General features: G+C 38.3%; 1 protein-coding gene across 1 annotated transcript in view; it reads left to right on the top strand.

The window, feature by feature from the left end:
• The first annotated feature begins 203 nt into the window (after positions 1-203).
• TDRD1 (tudor domain containing 1) overlaps positions 204-24,855 on the top strand; it is a 39,434-nt gene continuing 14,782 nt past the window's right edge. The window contains exons 1-14 of the mRNA XM_059899677.1: positions 204-480; positions 2,641-2,699; positions 9,713-9,857; positions 12,136-12,241; positions 12,735-12,798; positions 13,970-14,074; positions 14,299-14,481; positions 14,994-15,137; positions 15,694-15,865; positions 17,297-17,383; positions 18,157-18,324; positions 18,444-18,551; positions 23,046-23,288; positions 23,645-23,782. Coding sequence (XP_059755660.1) covers positions 219-480; positions 2,641-2,699; positions 9,713-9,857; positions 12,136-12,241; positions 12,735-12,798; positions 13,970-14,074; positions 14,299-14,481; positions 14,994-15,137; positions 15,694-15,865; positions 17,297-17,383; positions 18,157-18,324; positions 18,444-18,551; positions 23,046-23,288; positions 23,645-23,782 — 1,984 coding nt within the window. The 5' untranslated portion in view covers positions 204-218. The remainder of the gene's footprint in view (positions 481-2,640; positions 2,700-9,712; positions 9,858-12,135; positions 12,242-12,734; positions 12,799-13,969; positions 14,075-14,298; positions 14,482-14,993; positions 15,138-15,693; positions 15,866-17,296; positions 17,384-18,156; positions 18,325-18,443; positions 18,552-23,045; positions 23,289-23,644; positions 23,783-24,855) is intronic.

Below are 24,855 nucleotides of genomic sequence, written 5' to 3'. Positions count from 1 at the left end.
AGAACAGGCTTTGATATCATGGTTGCAGTTACATCTGCTTTGGAATCATTGATGAGAAAGAGCTGTTACATAAAAAGAAATCACCTGGCCCTGCAGTGCTTCTACTTTTGGAATTAAAAGTTGCCTTTTAAATACATTTCTTCCCTTAGACTTCTGTGAATGTTAATTTGCCGCTTAATATGATGTCAAGAAATAATTTGGAGGCATCTAGCTGTAAAATGACAGAGCCATTTAATTTTGAGAAAAATGAAAGCAAGCTTCCACCGCATGAGTCTTTGAGAAGTCCCGGAGGACATCCTAACCATCCTAACTTCAGGTTGAAAAGCCCAGAGAATGGAAATAAAAACAAAAATTTTTTGCTTTGTGAGCAAACCAAACAGTATCTGGCTAGTCAGGAAGACAATTCAGTATCTTCAAACTCAAACGGCATTAGTGGAGAAGTGGCTGGATCCAAAGGAGACAGGAAGATGCTGCCAGCAGGTGAGTAAAACCTGTAGGCTTAATACTACTTGATTCTGATGGTTTCTTTGACTTATCGAAAGTATGTGTAAACTATACACCAGTGCGCTATTAACAGAACAGCCAAATGGCTAACTTACAGGATTTGCATATACATATTAATTTAGAAGGAAAAACCAGATGCCAAGTAGCTACGTTTGGCTACATTAATCACAGAAGGATCCCTGAGGAGAAAGTGTCTTCAGACAAGCCTCCCTCCTCCCCACCCGCCCCAATCCAGAGATATACTGGGAATGTAGAAAGGAAACACTCTGGTTTTTTATGGGTGTTCTAAAGATTGGCCATATTCTAAAAATACTATGCAGATTTTATGCATGTAATAGCTCACAAAGATATACCTAAGACATTAACTTGTTTCATTTGATTTTTTAAAAAATCATTCCTTTAGTCTTAATTCTAAAAATCTACTTTTTAGGGAGACTGGGGCCTGGTGGAATTTAGCCTCTGTGAATGTGTATGAGATATGATCTTTTAATATTATGGTGATGTAGTTTTCAGAGTATGGCCCTTGGGCCTCTGGAGTCACAACTATTTTCCTAATAATATTAAAACATTATTTGCTCTTTTTCACTGTGCTGACTTTATGCTGGTGGTGCAAAAGCAAAGGTGAGTAGACTCTGGCACCTTGTTAACTTGCCTTTAGCAGGGGTACCAGCCTGGGCTAGTGGTCATTGTTTTTCATTTTCATTCCCTTGCAGTTAAGACAAAACAAGCCAGAAGTGTCAGTTTTACTTAAGAATGCCCTTGATAAAGCAGTACAAATTTATTAATAAGTCTTGAGCCTTGTGTACAGGTATTTTTAGTATTTTGTTTAACAAAATGGGAATTACTCCTAACTTTTGCTGCTTACTGAAGTATGAAAAGCATGTGTGTGATTGAGTTGTGAGCTGAATGGAAACTTTTTTTCTTGGAACATCATTTTTAATTGAAAAGAATGACACACTGTGGTCATTTGGGCTTAGATATCTGGCAGTCATTTTCTCAAAAATGGACAAAGTGAGCCTGTCACGTCAAAGAAAACAGCTGACAGTATTTTGTTGCTAATGATAAAGTGCAAGCTTTCAAGCAAAAATGAGAATTTCAGGAAATGTGTATCTGCCACTCTGAGCTTGACAGCTTCCCAATACTTAAAAGACTTTCCTGGTGAGATGCATGGTGATATTAACACATAAGGTTTTTCGGTACTGTCTTATGAAATGTGTCAACATTTGGAAGATCTGCATAACTCAAGAGTTTCTCAGTCTTTTCCTAAAGACCAATGCATGATGCTCTGTAGTCCTGCATGGGTAAGAATCCATTTAAAGTGCAAGATAAATCAATGGATTCTAATATAACAGTATGAAAAGTTTATTGATAACGGTTTTAGATTCCACATTGCAACTGACCCTTAAACTACCACTTGAGTTTTGGTGTGAATTAAAGGAGAATATCTACAGTTACCTGAGAAGGCCATAAAATACTACTCCTATTTGCAACCACGTATGTGTGTGAGGCCAGATTTACTTCACAATTAAAGCAACATATCATTAACAAATTGGATTCAAAAGCAGATATGAGAATCCAACTATCATTGGTTAAGCCAAACATTAAAGAGATGTGCAAAAATGTAAAACACTGCCACTCTCCACACAATTTTTTTTTTTTTTGCTTTGGAAAATAGTTTTTAAAAAACCATGTCAACATGTAATGCATTTATTATTTTTAAGTAAATATATTTAAATGTTTAGTTTTAATTTCAAATACTAATATTTGAAATTTCTAATACTTAGTTTTAATTTCTAATAATGCTAAATATTGATAGTTACAAGCCATGTAAACAAAAGCTCTTTGAGGTCCTCAGTAATTTCTAAGGGTGTAGATGAGTCTGGAGTTCAAAAAGCTTGGTAACTGTTGCCTTCGTGAATGGAGAAAAGTTCACAGTGAGGTATATAGTACTCAAGGAAATTTCAAACAAATCCTTTTTTTTCATTAGGAGAAGTAGGATGTTACTTATTTATAGTGTAGCTTTAAGGTTATTATGGTATAGCTTTATTATCTGAATGTTACCTAATTATGTTATTGTACATTTTCAGGAATAAAGTAATATTTGACTTTGATTAGGCATTATGTTTTACATCCCAGGTAACTCTGTGTCACCATTAAATGTTGGAAATAATTCACCACCCAAAGAAGTAAATAGTGTAAGTTATTTATTTTTTTTCTATTTTATGTTTTTGGATAAAAGATTCTAAACATGTTTTTATATTGTGTTAATAAAGAATTACTCAATTTGCAGGTATTGTTCAAGGTCAGACTGTCTTATCTCTAGCCTAGTATCTTTTTAAAAATAAAATTCAGCTTTTTCTATTTAGGTAATTATAGATTGACATACAGCTGGAAGAAATAATAGAGATTCTTTGTAGCCTTTACCCAGTTTCCTGTGGTAACAAGCTGAAGAGCTATAGTATAATATTACAATCAGGCTATTGACATAATACAGGCAAGATACAGAATATTTCCATCACTCGAAGGATCCCTTCTGCACCTTTTTATGGTCACATCCACTTCCCTCCTGCTCCTACCCCCTTCTTAACCCCTGGCAACCATTAATCTAATCCATATTTCCAAAATGTTGTCATTTCAAGGATGTTATATAAATGAAATCATAGAGTATGTACCTTTTGGGATTGGATTTTTTTCATTTAGCATAATTCTCTGGAGATTCACCTAGATTGCTGTATGTATCAATAGTTCAGTGCTTTTTATTGCTGAGTAGTATTCTGTGGCTTATTTAAACATTCTCCCATTGAAATACATCTGGATTGTTCCCAGTTTCTGGCTATTATAACTAAAACTGCTGTAAACATTCATGTGTAAGGTTTTATGTGAACATGCGTTTTTTGTTTTTGTTTTTGCTCTAGGATAAATGCCCAGGAGTGCATTTTTGGGTCATATAGTAGTTGCATATTTAGTTTTTTAAGAAGCTGCCAAAGTGTTTTCCAGAGTGGCTGTACCATTTTACATTCCCATCGAGAATGTATGAGTGATCCAGATTCTCTGCACCCAGCATCCTCACCAGCATTTGGTGGTGTTAGTATTTTTAGTTTCCCTATTGTCACATTTGTGTAGTGATAGCTCATTGTGGTTTTGTTTGCCTAATGGCTAATGATAAACATCTTTTCATGTGCTTATTTGCCATCTGTGTATCCATTTTGGTGAAATGTTCTCCATGTCTTTGTCCATTTTCTAATTTGGATTGTTTATTTTTTTACTGCCAGGTTTTGAAGGTTCTTTATATATTACAGATTCTAGTGCTTTGTCAAATATGTGATTTACAAATATTTTCTCTCAGTTTCCAGCTTGTCTTTTTATTCTCTTAACAGGGTGTTTAGCAGAGCAAAAGTTTTTAGCTAGGTCCTGGTCAATTTTTCCTTTTATGGATTATACTTTTGGTGTCAAGTCTAAGAACATTTTGCTGCTTTAGATGCAGAAAGTTTTGGGGGTTTTTTCCCCAAAAGTTTGTAGTTTTTTTTTTTTTTTTTTTTTTTTTTTTAAACTTGGGTGATGTTTTTATAAATTTATTTATTTATTTTATATTTATTTTTGGCTGTGTTGGGTCTTCGTTTCTGTGCGAGGGCTTTCTCCAGTTGTGGCAAGTGGGGGCCACTCTTCATCGCAGTGCGCGGGCCTCTCACAGTCACGGCCTCTCTCGTTGCGGAGCACAGGCTCCAGACGCGCAGGCTCAGTAGTTGTGGCTCACGGGCTTAATCGCTCCGCGGCATGTGGGATCTTCCCAGACCAGGGCTCGAACCCGTGTTTCCTGCATTGGCAGGCAGATTCTTAACCACTGCGCCACCAGGGAAGGGAAGCCCTTGTAGTTTTATATTTAAATTTGTGGTCCATTTTGAGTTAATTATAACTTGTGAGACTTAGGTTGAGGTTAATTTTTTTTTGGCTAGGGATGTCCAATTGCTCCAGCACCATTTGTTGAAAATGTTATCTTTCCTCCACTGAATTGCTTTTGCACTTTTGTCAGAAATTAGCTGGGCTAATTTGTGTGGGTCTATTCTGGATTCTCTTTTCTTTTCCACTGATCTATGGGTCTTTCCCTCCACCAATACCACACAGTACTGGAGCTATGATGGTCAGTCTTGAAGTTGGGTACAGTGATTCCTCCCACTTTCCGTTTCTTTTTTCACAATCTAAATTTCCTTCTTTTCCAGTATACATTTTAGAACAATCTTGTTTGTATCTACAAAAAAAATCTTGCTGGAATTGTGATAGTAATGTATTAAGCCTGTATATCAATTTGAAAATTGTTGACATCTTTGCTGTGGTGAATCTTCCAATTAACACAATCTGTCTCCCAATTTATTTAGATATTCTTTTATTTCTTTCACTTTGTGGTTTGCAGCTTACCAGCTGTACACGTTTTGTTAGATTTACACCTAAGTATTGTTTTTTGAGTGATTGTAAATGCGGTTATATATTTTATTTCCATGTGTCCTCACGTTCATTGCTAATATATAGAAATATGGTTGATTTCACATGTTTATCTTGTATCCTGTGACCTTCCAGGAGTCACTTATTCTAGGGATTTTTTTGTAGACTGCTTGCAATTTTCTACATAGACAATTATATCATCTGCCAATAAAAGACAGTTTTATTTCTTCCTTTTTAAAATATATGGTTTTAATTTCCCTTTCTTGCTTTATTGCACTGACTAGAACTTCTAGCATTATGTTAAGAGTGGTGACAGTGGATATATTTGTTTCCAAACCTAGGGGGAAAGCACTGAGTCTTTTCACTGTTGAGTATAATGTTAGCTATAGAATTTTTGCAGACGATCTTTATCAAGTTGATGAAGTTTTCTCTATTCCTGCTTTTCTGAGTTTATATCATGAATAGGTATTGAAATTTTTAAGATGCTTTTTCTTCATCCATTGATATTGTGATTTTTTTCCTCCTTTAGCCTGTTAGTTTGGTGGATTGCATTGATATTTTTTTTTAATTTAACCAGTCTTGCATCCCTGGAATAAACCCCACTTGGTCATGGTGTATAATTATTCTTGATATGTTGCTGAATTATCTGGTATTATTATTATTGATATGTTGCTGAATTATCTGGTATTGTTTCAGTGAGGATTTTTTACATCCATTTTCATGAGAGAGCTTGGTCTGTGATTTTCTCTTTTTTATTGTCTTTGTATAGTTTGGGTATCAAGGTAATACTAGTTTTCTGGAATAGAGATTGTATAGAGTTGGTATTAAATAATTCTTCTTTAAACATTTGGGCTGTCTCTGCCTCTCTGTCTGTCTCTCTGTCTATTTCTCTCACTCTCTCCTCTACCCATGTGAGGACACAATGAGGAAGTTGCCATCTGCAAGCCAAGAAGAGAGCTCTCATCAGGAACCAAATTGACAAGCACCTTAATCTTGGACTTGTCAGCCTCCAGAACTGTGGGAAATAAATTTCTGCTGGGGTATTTTGATATGGCACCCAATCTGGGGTATTTTGATATGGCATCCCATGCAGACTAATACACTCCTTCTGCTCAAGAACGTAAAGGAAAGCATCACCATGATGAGAAGATAAAGATATTAAAGAGACTCAGATGAATTTAAGTTAAAAAACCTATAACTAAAATGAAAAATATATTGATTGACTTGAGAAGATGAAATACTACAGAAGCAAATAGCACTGCAGTTGAACACATAGCAATAGAAACTGTCAAAAATGAAGTGCAGAGAGAAAACAGACTGAGAAGAAGTGATCAGAGCGTCAGTGATCCATGGGACAGTATCAGTGGTCTAACATATATATAAATGGAGTTCCAAAAGAAGAGGAAAGAGAAAATAGGTAATATATTTGAAGAAATATACCAATATTTTTCCAAATTTTACAAAAAATGTGAGTCTACAGATTCAAGAAACCCAACAAATCTCAAGCAGAATAAACATAAAGAAATCACACTATAGCATATAATAATCAAATTACTGAGAACCAGGGATAAAGAGAAAATACTAAAGCCAGCCAGAGGGGGAAAAATAATTATATACAGAGAAACCAACATTTGAATGATAGTAGACTTCTCATCAAAACAAGTAGGACAGAACACAATGGACTGACATACTTAGAATAAAAATTCAAGTATTTAATGCCACTTAACTATACACTTTAAAAATAGTAATTAAGATGGTAAATTTTATGTTATGTGTATTTTACCACAATAAAAAAGAAATACCAAAAAAATTCAATCTAGAATTCTACATTCAGCAAAAATATCTTTCAAAAATGAACATGAAATAGTGCTTTAAAAAAATCTCTGAAATATTATTGCCAGCAGGTGTGTATTATAATCAATTTCTTTTCAAGTTTTTCAGGTAAAAGAAAACTAATGATAGAGATTTGAATTTTGACCTAGGACTAATGATCACCAGAATACAAAGATAATTTTCTGATTAGAAAAATCTATTTAAAAGATAATAGATGGGGCTTCCCTGGTGGCACAGTGGTTGAGAATCTGCCTGCTAATGCAGGGGACACGGGTTTGAGCCCTAGTCTGGGAGGATCCCACATGCCGCGGAGCAACTAGGCCCGTGAGCCACAACTACTGAGCCTGCGCGTCTGGAGCCTGTGCTCCGCAACAAGAGAGGCCACGATAGTGAGAGGCCCGCGCACCGCGATGAAGAGTGGCCCCCGCTTGCCGCAACTAGAGAAAGCCCTCGCACAGAAACGAAGACCCAACACAGACATAAATAAATAAATAAATTAATTAAAAAAAAAAAAAAAAGATAATAGATGATTTGAAGCAAAATTAATGCTCTATTGTATTGCTTATAACATATGAAGAAATAAAATAGATGACAACAATAGCATAAAGGAAAGAGGTGGAAGGGAAGTATATGATGGCAAGATTTTTATAATATCAATGAAGAGATATAGTACTACCTAAAGGTAGACTGTGAAAAGTCAAAGATGTTTACTGTAAATGCTAGATCAGCCAATGAAATAATGAAACAAAGAGGCATAGATAATAAGCCAATAGTGGAAGTAAACCTGAATCATTAAAAATTCTTGATTAAAAAACAAATACAGTATGCTAACACATATATATGGAATCTAAGGAAAACAAAAACAAAAAAAAGGTCATGAAGAACCTAGGGGCAAGATGGGAATAAAGACACAGACCTACTAGAGAATGGACTTGAGGATATGGGGAGGGGGAAGGGTAAGCTGTGACAAAGTGAGAGAGTGGCATGGACATATATACACTACCAAACGTAAACTAGATAGCTAGTGGGAAGCAACCACATAGCACAGGGAGATAAGCTTGGTGCTTTGTGACCACCTAGAGGGGTGGGATAGGGAGGGTGGGAGGGAGGGAGATGCAAGAGGGAAGAGATATGGGAACATATGTATATGTATAACTGATTCACTTTGTTATAAAGCAGAAACTAACACACCATTGTAAAGCAATTATACTCCAATAAAGATGTTAAAAAAAAAAAAAAAACAAAAACATTTGGTAGTATTCTCCAGTAGTAAAAACCATATGGGCTTGAGGATTTATTTTTTGGGAGTTTTAAAATTATGATTCAGTTTCCTTAATATTTATAAGGCTATTCAAATTATCTATTTCATATTGTGATAATTTGTGATTTTTCAGGAATTGGTCCATTTTGCTTACATTGTGAAGTCTACATAGAGTTGTTCGAAGTATTCCATTACCATTTTTATATCTTCATGGTCTGTAGTAATATATCCCTTATTTCATTCCTGATATCGGTAATTTCTGCCTCCTCTGATTTCTTCATTGTTAGTCTTGCTAGAGATTTATCAGTTTTGTTCATCTTTTCAAAGGACCAGGTCTTGTTTCACTGTTTTTTTTTCCTCCAAGTTGTTATTTTTAATTTCATTGATTTCTGCTTTTATCTTTATCGTTTCCTTCCTCTGCTTGCTTTGGGCATGTTTTGTCCTTATTGTTTAGGTTCCTGAGATGAGAACTTACATTATTAATTTGAGACTTTTCCTCTTTTCTAGTATGTGACTTTAGAGTTATAAATTTCTGTCTTGGCGATACTTTGTGTCCCACAAATTTGATATGTTGTATTTTTATTTTCTTTTAGTTCAGTGTATTTTTTAAAAATTTCCCTGAGACATCCTCTTTGACTCATGCGTTATTTAGAAGTGTATTGTCTAGTTTCCAAATGTTTGGAGATTATCTGTTCTCATTCTGTTACTGATTTCTAGTGTAAGTCCACTGTGGTTGAATAACACCGTCTGTATGATTTAAATTCTTTTAAATTGGTTGAAGTTTGTTCTGTGGCCCAGGATGTTCTTGGCTGGACAAGGGTGGAGGTTCAGCTTCCCAGCATCCTTACCGCTCCCCCCCCCCCCCGCATATCCTCTCTACTTAACACGAGGTGGAGGGAGGGTTGGAGGTGGTGGAAGGTTTAGGAGACACTCCACTCATTACTATTGAATGGTGGTGGAAAATCCTGACTGTCCACTAGGTTTCCTCTTAACACCACCCCAGTCAGTGGTGCTGGTAGTTGGGGGGCATGGGGGACACTCTTTACTGCCAGGCGGAAGTCCATGCTCCCCATGCAGTCTCCACAGGGAGACCCCACAAGGATGAAGTGCTGGCTGCCTACTCTGTTGGCCTTCTCTGATACCACCCAAGTGGGGGAGAGGGGCACCTCACTGTAGCCTGGTGAAGGTGGCGGTCTAGTCTCCCCAGTCTACCTTTGCTGGTGGGATGGGGCCACAGTTTTTTCTGCGGCGACTGTCTGGAGTAGAGCCGTTACTGACAAAGTTTTTCTGTCTTGCTGGGCCATCCCTTTCCTGGTCTTCTGGCTAGAGAGAGCAAGCGAGCAGGCTTTTTGTTGGGGCGTTTATTGTCTGTGCCTTTGGGTGTTTCTGACTTCTCCAGCACCGCATCTGGGATATATGAGGCAGAATAAAAACTCTGGGGGCTCACTGCCATGTCCTTCTCTGGGTGCCAAGTTCCTAGCCTGTCTGCTGCCTTCCTTCAGTGTCACTGTATGTTTATTTTATATAGAAGTCCAAGGTTTTTAGTTGTACTTAATGGTAGGAGTAAGGGAAAGTATATCTACCTTGTCTTCTCGGCAGAGGAAATCCCAAATCTAATATTTAACAAACAAAACATTATTCCCAAGTTTTAATACTGCTATTCTCTTTTCTTAATAGAAGACTAGCAATAATGTGTCTCCTGCAAAATCAAAACAAGTACACAAGTTGGTTGAGAGTTCCTTGTCCATAAATAATCCAGCACTCTTCAGCTCATTAGGACCTCCTCTTCGGTCGACAACTTGCCATTGCTGCGGTCTGTTTGGTAAGCATATTGCTCTCAGATGCCTGTTGGATTATTCCTTTACACATTTGAAAAATATTTTTATTATGTAAAACATTAAATATAAACAGAAGAGTATATATAAATCATATACCCATTTCCCAGCTTCAACAGCTGCCAACATCCTACCATTCTTGTTCATCCGTGCTTCTTTACTTGATTATTTTTTATACTTTTTTTGAGATAAAACATACTTGCATTGAAAGGCACAAACTCATAGCCCAATCAAGATGAAGAATACTTCCATCTTCTCAGAAAGTTCCCTCATGTCCTTTCCCAATCACTATACCCCCCAGAGGCGACCACTGTTGTTGTTTCACCATAAATTAATTTTACCAGTTACAGAATTTCTTGTAAATGGAATCATACAATATAGACTCTGTGTGAAGCTTTTCCTGTTCAGAAAATATTTCTGAGTTTAATCCATGTTTTTGCATATACATTATTTTTTTTGTTCGTTGCTGAGTAGCATTTCATTGCGTGATATCACAGTGTGTATATCTGTTCTGTTGAACATTTCGCTTGTGTCCAGCTTTTGGCTATTATGAATAGAGCTCTCTACACATTTTTGCGTAAGTCTCTGTGTGGACATATGTTCTCGTTTCTTCTGGGTACAAACCTAGGGGTAGGATTGCTGAGTCAAAAGGTAAGTGTATGCTTAACTTTTTTTTTTTTTTTAATTAATTTATTTATGGCTGTGTTGGGTCTTCGTTTCTGTGCAAGGGCTTTCTCTAGCTGTGGCAAGCGGGGGCCACTCTTCATCGCGGTGCGCGGGCCTCTCACTATCGCGGCCTCTCTTGTTGCGGAGCACAGGCTCCAGACGCGCAGGCTCAGTAATTGTGGCTCACGGGCCCAGTCACTCCGCGGCATGTGGGATCCTCCCAGACCAGGGCCCGAACCCATGTCCCCCGCATTGGCAGGCAGACTCCCAACCACTGCGCAACCAGGGAAGCCCTATGCTTAACTTTATAAGAAAAAGCCAAACCGTTTTCCAAAATAGTTGTCCCATTTTGTATTCCCACTGGGAGTGAGTTCTGGTTGCTCCACATCTTTGTCAATATTTGGTGTTTTCAGTCCTTTTAATTTTAGCCCTTCTCATGGATGTGTAGTGGTATCTCCCTGTGGTTTTAATGTGCATGTCCCTCATGATCAATGATCTTGAGCAGTTTTCCTGTGCTCACTGGCTATTTGGGTATTTCGCTTCTTTTTTCCAATTTCTTTTAGAGTGGAGGCATTCAAGGCCAGCCTGATTTCGTTATTTCTTTATGTGTTTTTTGTTTTGTTTTTCAGATAACTTGTTTTCCTCTGCCTGGAAACTGATAGGATTTTTTTTAAACTTCATTTCAAAAACTTCCTGGGTTTTTCTAGGTGTGATTCTCCTTGTTGGTTTTTGTCTTGTTCTTTTTAAATGGCACGAGGTGAACCTCATCAGACTGCTTGCACACGTCTGTTTTCACCACCGCAGATTTTCTGTTCCCTTTGATTGTTCCTTTTATATCATGTGTTCTGGGTTCTGCTTTAGGAAAGTCAGTTGTGTTTCCAGTCTGTCTGATAACAACCAGGGTTCTTGGCCTTCCCCAATCAATAGAAATTGATCAGAGGCCAGACAAGAAATTCAGGCAAGGCTTTATTGGGGCCCCTGCTGTAGCACGGGGGAGTGGGAACAAACGGCAGGTTCTCTTGCTTGCTCACTCCCTGAGCGGGGGTGAGGTTGTTGCTTATATGGGTGAGGGTAGGAGTGTGTCCAGGGGTCAGGCCGGCGGGGTGACTTTAGGCGGTTTGCCCACCTAAGATGGTATGGTGTGCAGGGGGCATGCGCAGTACCCTGCTTTTCCTCCCGACCTCCTGGTTTTGCTCCTGGCTTGTCAAAAGTGGCAGTTGGGTTTTTCTGGCCTCTTGGTATCTTTTGTCCAGAATTTGCCCCAACTGCACATGCACGCAGTTATCTTTAGTCCCATACAGTTCCTTTGTATTTTGTGGCTCGGGGAGAGGTGTGTCCAGGTGCAAGCACTGCGGCAGAGGGGCCCAGGTCCCAGCCTGTCTCATGTCCTCCTTCTCTTTTTCATCTTGGCACTCCCCTTTCTCTGCAGTTCACGGGAGCTTTATAAATTCAGTTTTAACACCTAATCATAAACAGCATAATTCTCTTCACATATTCTCCTTGATATGATTAATAGAATGATGTCTTTGAAACGGTCGTGTTCTTGCCAACAAATATTTGCAGTAAAACACTGGTGGTGTCTTGGGCTGTGTTCTGTAGGGTCGCTGAGGTGCTCACAGTGTAAGCAGACGTACTACTGCTCTGCCGCGTGCCAGAGAAGGGACTGGGCAGCCCACAGCATCGTGTGCAGACCCGTTCAGCAGAAGTAAGTGTGATTTTTTTCTTTACATTCATTAGAGAATATTTTAAAGTACGGGGTTTTTTTTGTTTGTTTTGGTCGTATAAGGATCAAATCAGGTAAGTAGGCCATAACTGTAAAAGTTGCTGCTTTTTACTTTTTTATTTAAGTATAACATAAAGTGTACAAATCTGAAGTGAACAGCTCTACAATTTTTGATCCCCAAAACTCTGTTTTAAGTAATGTAGGTATTATCTCCATTTTGCAGATAGGGAAACTGAGGCTTGGAGATTGTGGCTATCTCCCTTTCATTAGGTGGCTTTTGGAAGAAGCACACCTGTGCACAGGGCAGACCCTTGCATAGCCAGCATGGGGTTGTTTTACTGTGTTCCTACTGTGATTCCTTCTGGAAGAAGCTGTTTTGCTCTTTCTGGATTTTGTTGAGAATTTAACATTATTGTGGCCCTTACTCTTAATTGGTTCTGTGCTGTAAGTATTATAATTGGTTGCTTTATTTCAGTTTCCACAAACTTGAAGATAATAAATCACCTTTTGAAACAAAGAACATGGAAGTGAAAAAAGAGGTATGATATACTTACTTTCTCTTTGCCTTTAGAGCAAATTTTTAATGACTCCCTTTATTTTGAAATAAGAGGACTTAAGCGAAATGAAATATTTATGACTTATTTCTCCATTTCACCAGTGTTTGTTTATTCCTGTTGAATAAATCTGTACACCCTAGTGATCGATTTGGTGAGCGTTGGGGGTCTATGAGAACTGTTTATGCCCAGCTTTTTTCCAAGAAGGACTTGAGGTGGCCGTGTCTTGCTGTAGGTGGACTACTGAGAAAGTCCTCTCTTTGTAGTTCCTGCGTGCACATGCTCTCTAGCTTTGTGTACTGGATTCTGATAGGACCCTGTTATCTAAGGAGCACTTTTTCCTGTTAGTACCTTTCTTCCATTTAGATAACTGTATGGAGTAAATCATTTGCAATCTGGAAAATATCAGTGGTGTCCAACTCATATTTTATAGATAAAGTTTAGCTTTCTCTAGCTGGTCCTAGCTTCTACTTTCAAAAAAAAAAAATCCATTCCTATAAAAATGTTAATAAGTGAAAACTTAAAACACTACCCTCCCCACCCCCTTTTTTAAAAAATAAACTCAACATTGCCATCACCGTCATGGCCTGATTCTTGGGTGATCCCAGTGCTATGCACACTGCCTACGGACGGTATGGTTTAGTGACTCTTGAAGACGTATGTTATTTCTCTACACCCTTATTCAAACCTGGGAGTCAGGCTGTTTTGACCTCGGTTCTAGCAAATAGTGGCCATGGTATCATTTATTTTATTTTATTTTATTTTTAATTGTTTTTTTTAAATTTATTTATTTTTGACTGCATTGGCTTTTCGTTGCTACACGTGGGCTTTCTCTAGTTGCGGCGATTGTGGGCTACTCTTGGTTGCGGTGCGCGGGCTTCTCATTGCAGTGGCTTCTCTTGTTGCAGAGCGTGGGCTCTAGATGCACGGGCTCAGTAGTTGTGGCTCACAGGCTCTAGAGCGCAGTCTCAGTAGTTGTGGCCCACGGGCTTAGTTGCTCTGCAGCAGGTGGGATCTTCCCAGACCAGGGATCAAGCCTGTGTCCCCTGCATTGGCAGGTGGATTCTTAAGCACTGCGCCACCAGGGAAGTCCGGCCATGGTATCATTTAAACATGTGCTTGTAAGTAACTCACTTAATGTGTTTTTTCAAACCAGAGTGACTGTCCTCTTGGAGTTATTAAAGAAATAGCCATTTGTGCTGATAAAATAATGTTTTCTGATTTGAGAAACCTACAACTCAGGAACACCATGGAAATAAAGGTATTTGTTGTTTAATTTCCATAGACAGAGATCCAGAGAACTATAGATTTTTATTTCCTTGTTTCCTGTGTTTGAGTTTATAAGACAGCTCCAAAATACAACTGAAATTGATAAAGATTGCAAAAACTTGTCTACAGTACTTTTTGTATCTTGTTATAAAGCTTTACAAAATTAACATTTGCTCTGTTCTCAGTGAATTATTACACCTTTTTTGTCTTTGAAAGGGTACAGTTACTGAATTCAAACACCCAGGTGACTTTTATGTGCAGTTACATTCTTCAGAAGTTTTAGAATACGTGAACCAACTCTCTGCGAGCTTAAAGGAAACATATGCAAATAAGGCACATGAAGAAGATTATATTCCTGTAAAGGGGGAAGTTTGTGTTGCCAAGTACACTGTCGATCAGGTAACCCCTAATGAAATATTTAACAAGACATTTTAATTTACTTTGGTCCTATCGGCTTGACACCAGAGCTTTTAATGATGCATTAGATGGCTTGAGGTGAGACTCTGGTCACACTGCTGTTTCTCTTCCTCAGTCAGGAGTCCACGTGTGTTTGCTTACTTCCTCCCTGCCTGAGGCCTCTCCAGCTCTGCATGTAGGCTCCTCACTTGCTGGGTACAGAGTGATTGCTAGTCCTAGAGCTTGTGTTTATTTGTGTAGCTGAGGCATTAGTGTGTCACAGAGTCCGCTGGGCTAGAATAGCCTGGGAATTGTGGTGTATATTAAAGCATCTAAAATGGACAAATTTGGGGATTTCTGAGCCAGATTCTTAGGAACTTAAGGTAACCTGTTAATAGAGTATCTCAGAACAGAACAGTAACTTTTCCTTTGCATGTTCTGTAGATTGAGAGTTTTTAAGCCTAAGATTCTGAAATGCTGTTTTGAAGCAGAATACTGTTATATTTCACTTGCAGACCTGGAACAGAGTAATAATACAAGACGTTGATGTGCTGCAGAAGGAGGCACATGTCTTATATATTGATTATGGAAATGAAGAAATTATTCCAGTAAACAGAATTCACCAACTAAACAGAAAAATTGACTTGTTTCCTCCTTGTGTAAGTCTCTTTTACATTCTGAATTCCTAATAGCGTCCCAAAGGAGCTGTTTTTAATGTTTAGATGGACACAATATTTGCGTGTTTGTTGCCATGGTTATTATGAGAAAGGACCTATTGGTGTATCTTATACTGTGTAGAGAAACAATCATGGACTTTCTTGGCTCCATGTTATTAGGCATTACTTAGTTAAGTACTGCCTCAGGTAAGAAACTTAGCATTTTTAGGGACATCTTATCAATCTGCTCTTTAAAAACAATCATTTCTATATTTATTACATTATTAGGAAGCGACTTGAATTTATGTGTAATTGAGGGATAATAACCATCCTTTGATGAATTTCTCAAGCTTCAAGTCCCAAAAGGAAAAGCATTGTGGATAGAATATCAAGAGAGACAAATAATTATTCATAAAATTGTTGATCGGATTAGTACTTGAAGATTTTTGATGAATATTCAGCATGAAATACATTGTCTTTAAAAAAATCTTTGCATAATTAATTAGAAAAAAGTCACTTTCAAATACTAATTCTTAGTAACTTGTGTAAAATCTTTCAGGCCATAAAATGCTTTGTGGCCAATGTTATGCCAGCAGAGGGGAATTGGAGCGATGATTGTATCAAAACTATTAAATCACTGTTAATGGAGCAGTACTGCTCTGTAAAGATTGTGGACATCTTAAAAGAGGAAGTGGTTTCCTTTGCTGTGGATGTTATGCTGACAAGTTCAGGTAAGATCTGAATCTTCCTTTTTAAATGGAGCACTTAATATGTTATTTAGTGCCCACCTGTTACTCAGAGAAGAAATAGAAACATGAAGTGAGACCAAGTAAGCCCCACTCTGCAGTCATTCAGATTGTGACGGGAAATATGGCCTTGGCTCTGCTCTTGCAGTTGGCAGTTTATCAAAGACAAGGCACAAGTTTATAGAATTGGGTACATTAAAAGGCTAGATCTAGACTTAGTATGGGAAAACTCTATTATCTTTTTAATACAGCCATTATAATATCCCTGATTTCTACTCATTTACTGGGAAAATTCAGGAATTTTTCTGTGAATTTGTCCATCCTCACCATCAGTGCTTTTTCTTTGAACAACCTTCACAGAACTGCATTTGGTTAGCATTAAGCCCATAAGCACATAGTATTTAAGTTGTGGAAATGGAAGCAGTTTGGAATCCTGTTCTTCCTTTATGGCTTTGTACATATTTAAAAAGTGACTTCTGGCAGTGTGCTTATAATTGCCTCTTGGTTTCCAAGGTATTATTACTCTTCTACTGCTTGAGACCCATCATTGGTTGGTTACTTGGTAGAAAATTCAGTTAATCCTGTTGTGAAATTAAGTATAAAATCTCTGTGTTTTGTCTCTTTGCTATGTATGTTCCATGTTATGACTTGAGCTTTTGGATACTGTTTGAGGGAACTTGAAGTTTATGTGGCTGCTGGTTGACACTTGTTTCAGCCATACTTTATGTCTGAGATAAAGTAGTCTTATGTCTTAAATTTATTTTTTCTTATAAATGGTGGTCATTCTAAACATGCCAGTGAGGTGGTAACTAAATCTTCCATGTTATTCATAATTTTTAAGTGAAATATTTTTATTACATTTTTTGTTAAGTGATGATGGGGATTTTGACTCAATTTTTTTCTAATAAATTTATTTTTATTTATTTCTGGCTGCATTGGGTCTTTGTTGCTGCAGGCGGGCTTTCTCTAGTTGCAGCGAGCGGGGGCTACTCTTTGTTGCGGTGCATGGGCTTCTCATTGTGGTGGCTTCTCATTGCAGAGCACAGGCCCTAGGTGCGTGGGCTTCAGTAGTTGTGGCTCATGGGCTCTAGAGTGCAGGCTCAGTAGTTGTGGTGCACGGGCTTAGTTGCTCCGTGGCATGTGGGATCTTCCTCGACCAGGGCACGAACCCGTGTCCCCTGCATTGGCAGGCAGATTCTTAACCACTGCACCACCGGGGAAGCCCCTTGACTCAATTTTTAAAGCTGAAAATTAATAAACTATATTTTGCACATAGAAACTGAACTAGTAAAATATGCCAGTGTGCCAATAGCTATAATCTTTAAATCATGTGATTGATTCATTTCTTTTGTATTCTTTTCCTTTAATACTTAGTATAATATCTCAGTGGAAATATGTTCTCTTCATCACTTTTAGGAAAATTCTTAGACCATGTGCTCATAGAAATGGGATATGGCTTGAAACCCAAGGGACAAAATTCTAAGAAGCAAAGTGCAGATTCAAGTGAGTATACAGATTAATATTGAACGGTGTAGTGATTTTAGTTATTGAAGAAATTATTGTCTCTTGTCTGTATTCCTAGAGTACTGCCTATATGAAATCCCTGAAACATCAATCTTGGGTGAGACAGCTCGGCTGAACAGTTCTCAGTAGTTTTTTTTGCCATCTGGAGGAGAAAACTCAATACTTACTGGTCTAAAAGTTATCACGGTTGAAATCGTAAATGATGGTGGTGTCCTAGTGAGAGTGTAAAGTGAGAGAAGTGAACTTGAGCTTACAATACCAAGGGAGAAGCTGTGATGGGAGAGGTGGAAAGAGAACAGGGAAAATGTTGCCAGAATAACAGAAGAGCAAAGGTTCTGGGAAGGAGTCATCAGCAATAATAAATGCTGCAAAGGGGTCAAGTGGAAGGAACAAAATCCCCCCAGCAGTATCTGCTTCACTAAGGCACTGTGGAGGTGCCTTCAGGGAGCGTATTCTGTGGGCAGTATACGCCCACATAGAGAAGAGATTATAAAACAGTTGGTGGCAGAATCGCAGAGTGCAGTGGGGGCCCTGGGAAAGGCACCTGACCCAGATTGGGAGGAAAGCCTTTCACAGTGACATCATACTGAGCAGGAAATACTCAAGTTGCTGGGAGATTTGGGAGTATGTTCTGGGAAAAAAGACCAGCATGCATTAAGACCTAGAGGTGTGAAAGAGCACAGTTAGGCCTGAAAAACTGGAAAATTGGATTAATGAAACCAAAAAGGCTTATATTTCTGCTTTTTGATAAGGTGATCTTGAAGATGTCAGGAAAATCATAGCTGAAAACAAAATTGTTGTAGACAGAAGGGACCTAATCCCCAAAGTGTTGACTTTGAATGTAGGTGATGAGTTTTGCGGTGTGGTCGCCCACATTCACACTCCAGAAGACTTCTTTTGTCAACAGCTACAAAGTGGGCGTAAGTAAATCTTGATTTGTGCTATCAATATAACATACATCAAGAGACTCAGTGTGCAGATATGCAGATAATGTGTAAACTTGTATTTCTTTAGTTTAAGATGTGACCTGTATCCACAGATAAGCTCGCTGAACTTCAGGCGTCACTTAGCGAGTACTGCAGTCAGGTGTCCCCACGCTCTGATTTTTATCCAGCCATTGGTGATATCTGCTGTGCGCAGTTCTCTGGTAAGGAAAAGAGAGTATTATTGAATTTTTTACTTACAATTAAGTACCAAGAAATGAAACAATCTTCGTTTTGCATTGGATGGCTGCATTTGAAGTTTGAGTAGTGTACCAATTATGTTTTTAAGTATATCCAATTAAACTGAATCAAAGTGCGTAAGGGAGGAGGAGGACCTGTAAATGCTAGGGGGCGCGGGTGGTGATGGAGGTTTTTATTTTATCAGCCCTTTAGTTCTGGAGACTGATACAGACATTTGTTTATATCAGCGTGGGAACGTGGAACCTCCCAGGGTCATGTCTTGGCCAGTTTTCTTTGGAACAGCAAGAGTGTCTGGAGGCACATAGCTGTCGTGGCCCGGCCTCTGTAGCTGCACAGATGATGACCCTGTGATGACGGGGTTCAGTTCTCTGCTGAAGGGAGGGCCAGTGGCCTCACAGAGGGGAGAGACAGGTAGGCCTCCGGTGAATCTGTGGCTTGGTTAGTGGAGTCTGGTTGACTCATACTGCCAGGTATTCTAAAACTGATCAAGACCTAATGGATTCACTCACATGACCAGGACATGTTCCCTGTCCTAATGAGTTAACTGTCTACTAGAGGGACTAAGCATGTAAATAAATAATGACAGCATACAACATGAGTTACCTAGAAAGGGATGAATAAAGGTGACATTTCAGGAGTTGAAAGCTTCTGATAAGGAAAAGTAGGAATGGTGGATAAGCATATATAGTTCAGTAAAGCTTGATGTTACATGAAAATAGAATCTACCAGTGACCATCTAAATTGAGGAGGAAAAATTTTTGTTTATATCTACATTGGAAAATCATTTCAGATTGAGTCTCTCCTATTTTTAGAGGATGACCAGTGGTACCGTGCCTCTGTTTTGGCTTATGCTTCTGAGGATTTTGTTCTGGTCGGATATGTAGACTATGGAAACTTTGAAATCCTTAGTTTGACAAGACTTTGCCCCATAACTCCGAAGTTGTTGGAATTGCCAATCCAAGCTATTAAGTGTGTGCTGGCAGGTATGTAATTTTTATAGTTCCCGTATTCTTAAAATGTTGAAACTGAAAGTTAAGAGCATTAGAATTGAAATTAAACTAGTGAGTAGATCAGGGAGTGTGTTTAGCTATAACTTACCTCAGTACAAAAACAATCCTTAATGGAACATTTAGGAAATACAGATGACTGTTTTGCTATCTGTAATAAAATGAGTGTACCTGTGTTTATGAAATTGAGTATTCTTTTTTGTTATTTATAGATCCTGCATTATCAATACATATCACAGAAGCCTGTCAATTGCATGAATTAGGGGGAAACTGCTTTTAAAAACAAGAACATTAACGATCATATGCTTAGAAATTACTGTATATGTGATGTGTTCCACTAGGAGCAGGAGCTTCTTTCCAGCGTAAAAGATGAGCTTCTACAACTTTTCATTCAAATGTACCATAATTTGACTAGTATCCAGTTATCAGAAGGATATTTCCAAGTTTTCGCTACTAGCAGTGTTCTTTTAACTACATTTTTCAACCTATCCAAGATCATTTCCTTAGGAAGAGGTACAAACTACTATGTATAAAATAAGTAAGCTATAGGGATGTATAGTACAGCACAGGGAATATAACCAATATTTTATAATAACTTTAAGTGGAGCATAATCTATAAAAATACTGAATCACTGCGTTGTACACCTGAAACTAATACAGTATTGTAAATCAAATATACTTCAATTAAAAATTAATGATCTTGGGGCTTCCCTGGTGGCACAGTGGTTGAGAATCTGCCTGCCAACGCAGGGGACACGGGTTCGAGCCCTGGTCTGGGAAGATCCCACATGCCACGGAGCAACTAGGCCCATGAGCCACAACTACTGAGCCTGCGCGTCTGGAGCCTGTGCTCCACAGCAAGAGAGGCCGCGATCGTGAGAGGCCCGCGCACCGCGATGAAGAGTGGCCCCCGCTCCCCGCAACTAGAGAAAGCCCTCACACAGAAACGAAGACCCAACACAGCCAAAAATAAATAAATAAATAAATAAATTTATTAAAAAAAAAAAAAATTAATGATCTTTTTTAAAAAACTAATTTTTAAGAAAAAGATCATTTCCTTGGGATAGGTTGCAAAACGTACTTATATTTGCAAAATACCGCCTTAGGTGGAATGGAGGTGTCAGTGGGTATGCTTTTCATGTTTGTGATACATATTATGATTGTTCCCTAGAAAAGGTAGAACTCGTTTACACACCTACCAGAAACATAGCAGGGAGTCAATTCCTTGACACATTGGTGTACCAAATATCGGGTGGGCTAAAGGTTCGGTTTTTTCCGTAAGATGGCTCTAGTAGCACTTAGTTGTCTTTAACTTCACTCGAAACAATTTTGTTAGATTGTATGTGACAGCTGTCAGGGTGCATTTAAAAAAAGACTTATCAAAATTGGTGAATTTTTGTGTAGCCGTTTTAATATTGAAGGTGGAAGAAAAAAAGCAACATTTTTGGCATATTCTTTATTCTTTCAAGAAAGATAAAAATGCAACTGAAGTGCACAAAAAGATTTGTGGAGAAGGTGCTGTGACTGATTAAATGTGTCAAAAGTGGTTAGTGAAGTTTCGTGCTGGAGATTTCTCTCTGGACGATGCTCCACGGTTGGTAGACCAGTTGAAGTTGATAGCGGTCAAATCAAAACAATAATTGAGAACAACCAACGTTATACCACGCGGGAGAGAGCTGACATACTCAAAATATCCAAATTGAGCGCTGAAAATCATTTGCACCAGCTTGGTTATGTGAATCGCTTTGATGTTTGGGTTCCACATAAGTTAAGCGAAAAAAACCTTCTTGACCATATTTCCGCATGCGATTCTTTTTTTTTTAAACATCTTTATTGGAGTATAATTGCTGTACAATGGTGTGTTAGTTTCTGCTTTATAACAAAGCGCATGGGATTCTTTACTGAAACGTAATGAAAACGTTCCGTTTTTAAAACAAATTGTGACGGGAGATGAAAAGTGGATACTGTACAATAATGTGGAATGGAAGAGATCATGGGGCAAGCGAAATGAACCACCACTAACCACACCAAAGGCCAGTCTTCATCCAAAGAAGGTGATGTTGTGTATGTGGTGGGATTGGAAGGGAGTCCTCTATCAGGACCTCCTTCCGGAAAACCAAAGGATTCATTCCAATAAGTACTGCTGCCAGTTAGACCAACTGAAAGCAGCACTCGACGAAAAGCGTCCAGAATTAGTCAATGGAAAACGCATAATCTTCCATCAGGATAACGCAAGACCACGTTTCTTTGATGACCAGGCAAAAACTGTTACAGCTTGCCTGGGAAGTTCTGATTCATCTGCTGTATTCACCAGATATTGCACCTTCAGATTTCCATTTATTTCGGTCTTTACAAAATTCTCTTAATGGAAAAAATTTCAATTCTCTGGAAGACTGTAAAAGGTACCTTTTATCTTCTTTGCTCAAAAAGATAAAAAGTTTTGGGAAGATGGAATTATGAAGTTGCCTGAAAAATGACAGGAAGTGTGGAACAAAAGGGTGAATATGTTGTTCGATAAAGGTCTTAGTGAAAATGAAAAATGTCTTTTACTTTTATTTAAAAAACTGAAGGTACTTTTGTCCTGCCCAATAGATATTTCTGTATTATTTCATCTTGGCCAATTTTGATAAGCTAAAAACTAAATCGTTTTAATTTGCTTCATTACCAGTGAGACCGGATGTTTTTTCATAAGTTACTTGGCTCTTAATTTTCTGAAATGACTTGGCATAACTTTGGGGTTGTTGATTTTTGTAAGTGCCCTTTCAGTAAATGCTACAGACGTTTCAGACGTCAGTATTAGCGACCAGTGTTTCTTCTAGATTGTTTTATACTTTTGTTTGTGATTTTCTTAACAACCTTATTGCCATATAATTTATATACCATAAAAAACACTGTTCTAGGCAATTCTCTGGCAGTCCAGTGGTTAAGACTCCACCCTTTCACTGCCAAGGGCGTGGGTTTGATCCCTGGTGGGGGAACTAAGATCCTGCAAGCCGCGCGGCACAGCCAAAAAAAAAAAAAATCAGTGTTTTAGGTATACAATTCAGTGATTTTTAGTAATTTACCGAGTTGTACAGCCATCACCATAATCCAGTTTTGGAACATTTCCATCACCTCACTGAGATCTCTTGTACCCATTTATATATAGTTAATCCTAGCTTCCTAGGCAACCATTTATCTACTTTCGGTCTTCTAGATTTGCTTCTTTGGACATTTTGTAAAATCAATGGATTTATGATGGTTTGTTTACATAGAAATATAGAAGCTTTTTACAGACTTTTTCTTTATAATTTTGCCTTCATTTTCGTGTTTAGAAAATCCTTCTCAGATGGGACTTTCTGGTTCCAGTGTTTGTCATAGAGTCCTTAAGTTTGTGGAAATTAGGAGCTAAATTTGTAAAGGCTTGCAATAAGAAATATTTTAACATTCTTTTAAAAAATTCTTTGTTAGGAGTAAAGCCATCATCAGGAATTTGGACTTCAGAAGCTCTTTGTCTGATGAGAAAAACTGTACAGAACAAAATGATCACGGTGATAGTGGTGGACAAGCTGGAAAACAGTTCCCTGGTGGAACTTATGGATAGGTCTGTGATGCCCCACGTCAGTGTCACCAAAGTGCTCATCGATGCAGGCGTTGCCGTGGGGGACAAGGGGGTAGTGACAGATAAGCCCAGTGACATGAAAGGAGCCGGTGGTAAGTAAATTGTCCACCAGATAATGTCCGTGCTGGAATTCAGGTGGCTTTGTGAGTGTATGGGTTCTCATACTTTAAACAAGAATTGATGTTGAGTACCTTTTGTCCTTTTAAATCAAGCATTCATCTAAAGAGTGTGTTTGGGTCACTGCAGCTGAAGATCGGTCAGAAATGTGAATTTGAAATTTGGAATTCAGTGAGGTAGTAATGGTTAATTCTCATACTAATTAACTTTCCTGCAAAGTCACTAAGAAAGTCATTGGACATTCAGTTCTTCAAAAGCAGACTCTAGCAGCCCTACCTCCAACTCCCCGCTCTGGCCATTTGTTTTGCAAAACGTCCATTTATTTTCACAGTTCCCTCGGGTGTAGAAGCAGAAGTCAGTCTGTTGGAGTGGACATGGGTTGAACTTGCTGTTGATCAGACAGTAGATGTTGTGGTCTGTATGATGTATAGTCCTGGAGAATTTTACTGCCATGTGCTTAAAGAGGATGGTAAGTTGACTCATTTATTTCTTTTTACAGTACACTGGCATAGATAATAGGTCAAGATAAGTTTGTTATTGGGTGGTGAAACTGTTCTCTTTCCAGTAAAGGCCAAGTGGGTATTTGTACTTTCAAGAAAGATTTGGTTTTACTTGGTTGCCTTTTATTCCATTGTAAGACATTATTTCTGTTTTCAATAGTCTCTGTTTAAACCAGCTTAGATTTCACAGAATGTCTCCTAAATTCATTTTTGAAAAATTTTAATTGTTGATCTCATTGACGCACAACACACATACAGGTAAGTGCACAAATACGAGTGCAGCATAACAAATTATCACAAAGTCAAAACCTTGTATAACCAATATCTGGTTACCAGTAACCTGGAAGTTTCCTTCATGTCTCCTGACAATCACTGCCATTTCTTTCTTTCAGAAGTAAATATGATCGTGCCTTCTAATAATAGCATAGATTAGTTTTTCCCATTTATGAACTTTATATAAATGGAGTCATACAATATGTCCTCTTCTGTGCCTTGTTGCTTTTTTTTTTCACATTTGTGAGTTGGGACCATCATTTTCACATGTGGCTGCAGCTCGTTTTTTGTTGCTGCATAGTGATCCGTTGTATGAATGTCTGCAATTTACTGTTCCTTTCTGCTGTTGGACATTTGGGGTATTTCTAGTCCTGAGCTATAAAATGTTGGTAAGAATATTCTCATACAAATTTAGCGCACATGCATTTCCATTGAACATGTACCTAGGAATGAAATTACTGGCCAAATCTTAAAGGGTATGTGTATTTTCAGCTCTGATCAATGAATGCTAAAAAGTTTCCAAAGTGATCATGGCAGTTGTTGGTTTGAGAATTCTAGTTGCTCCACATCCTCGCAAACACTTTGTATTTTCCGTCTTTTTCCCTTGAGCCATTCTGGTGAGCATCATTGATTTTAACCTCTCTTAAGTTTTGGGTTTTCTCTCTGTCAAGTAAGGATGTTACCCTAGATAACTAAGTTCCTGCCTGGCTCCCAGTTTGTGAGATTTGTCATCCCTTCATACAGAATCATCTGGTAGATAGGCTACTAT

The sequence above is a fragment of the Balaenoptera ricei genome, chromosome 16 (assembly GCF_028023285.1).
Source record: "Balaenoptera ricei isolate mBalRic1 chromosome 16, mBalRic1.hap2, whole genome shotgun sequence".
Lineage (NCBI taxonomy): Eukaryota > Metazoa > Chordata > Mammalia > Artiodactyla > Balaenopteridae > Balaenoptera > Balaenoptera ricei.
The sequence above is the reverse complement of the archived record's forward strand: the minus strand, read 5'-3'. Positions and strand labels throughout refer to the sequence as shown.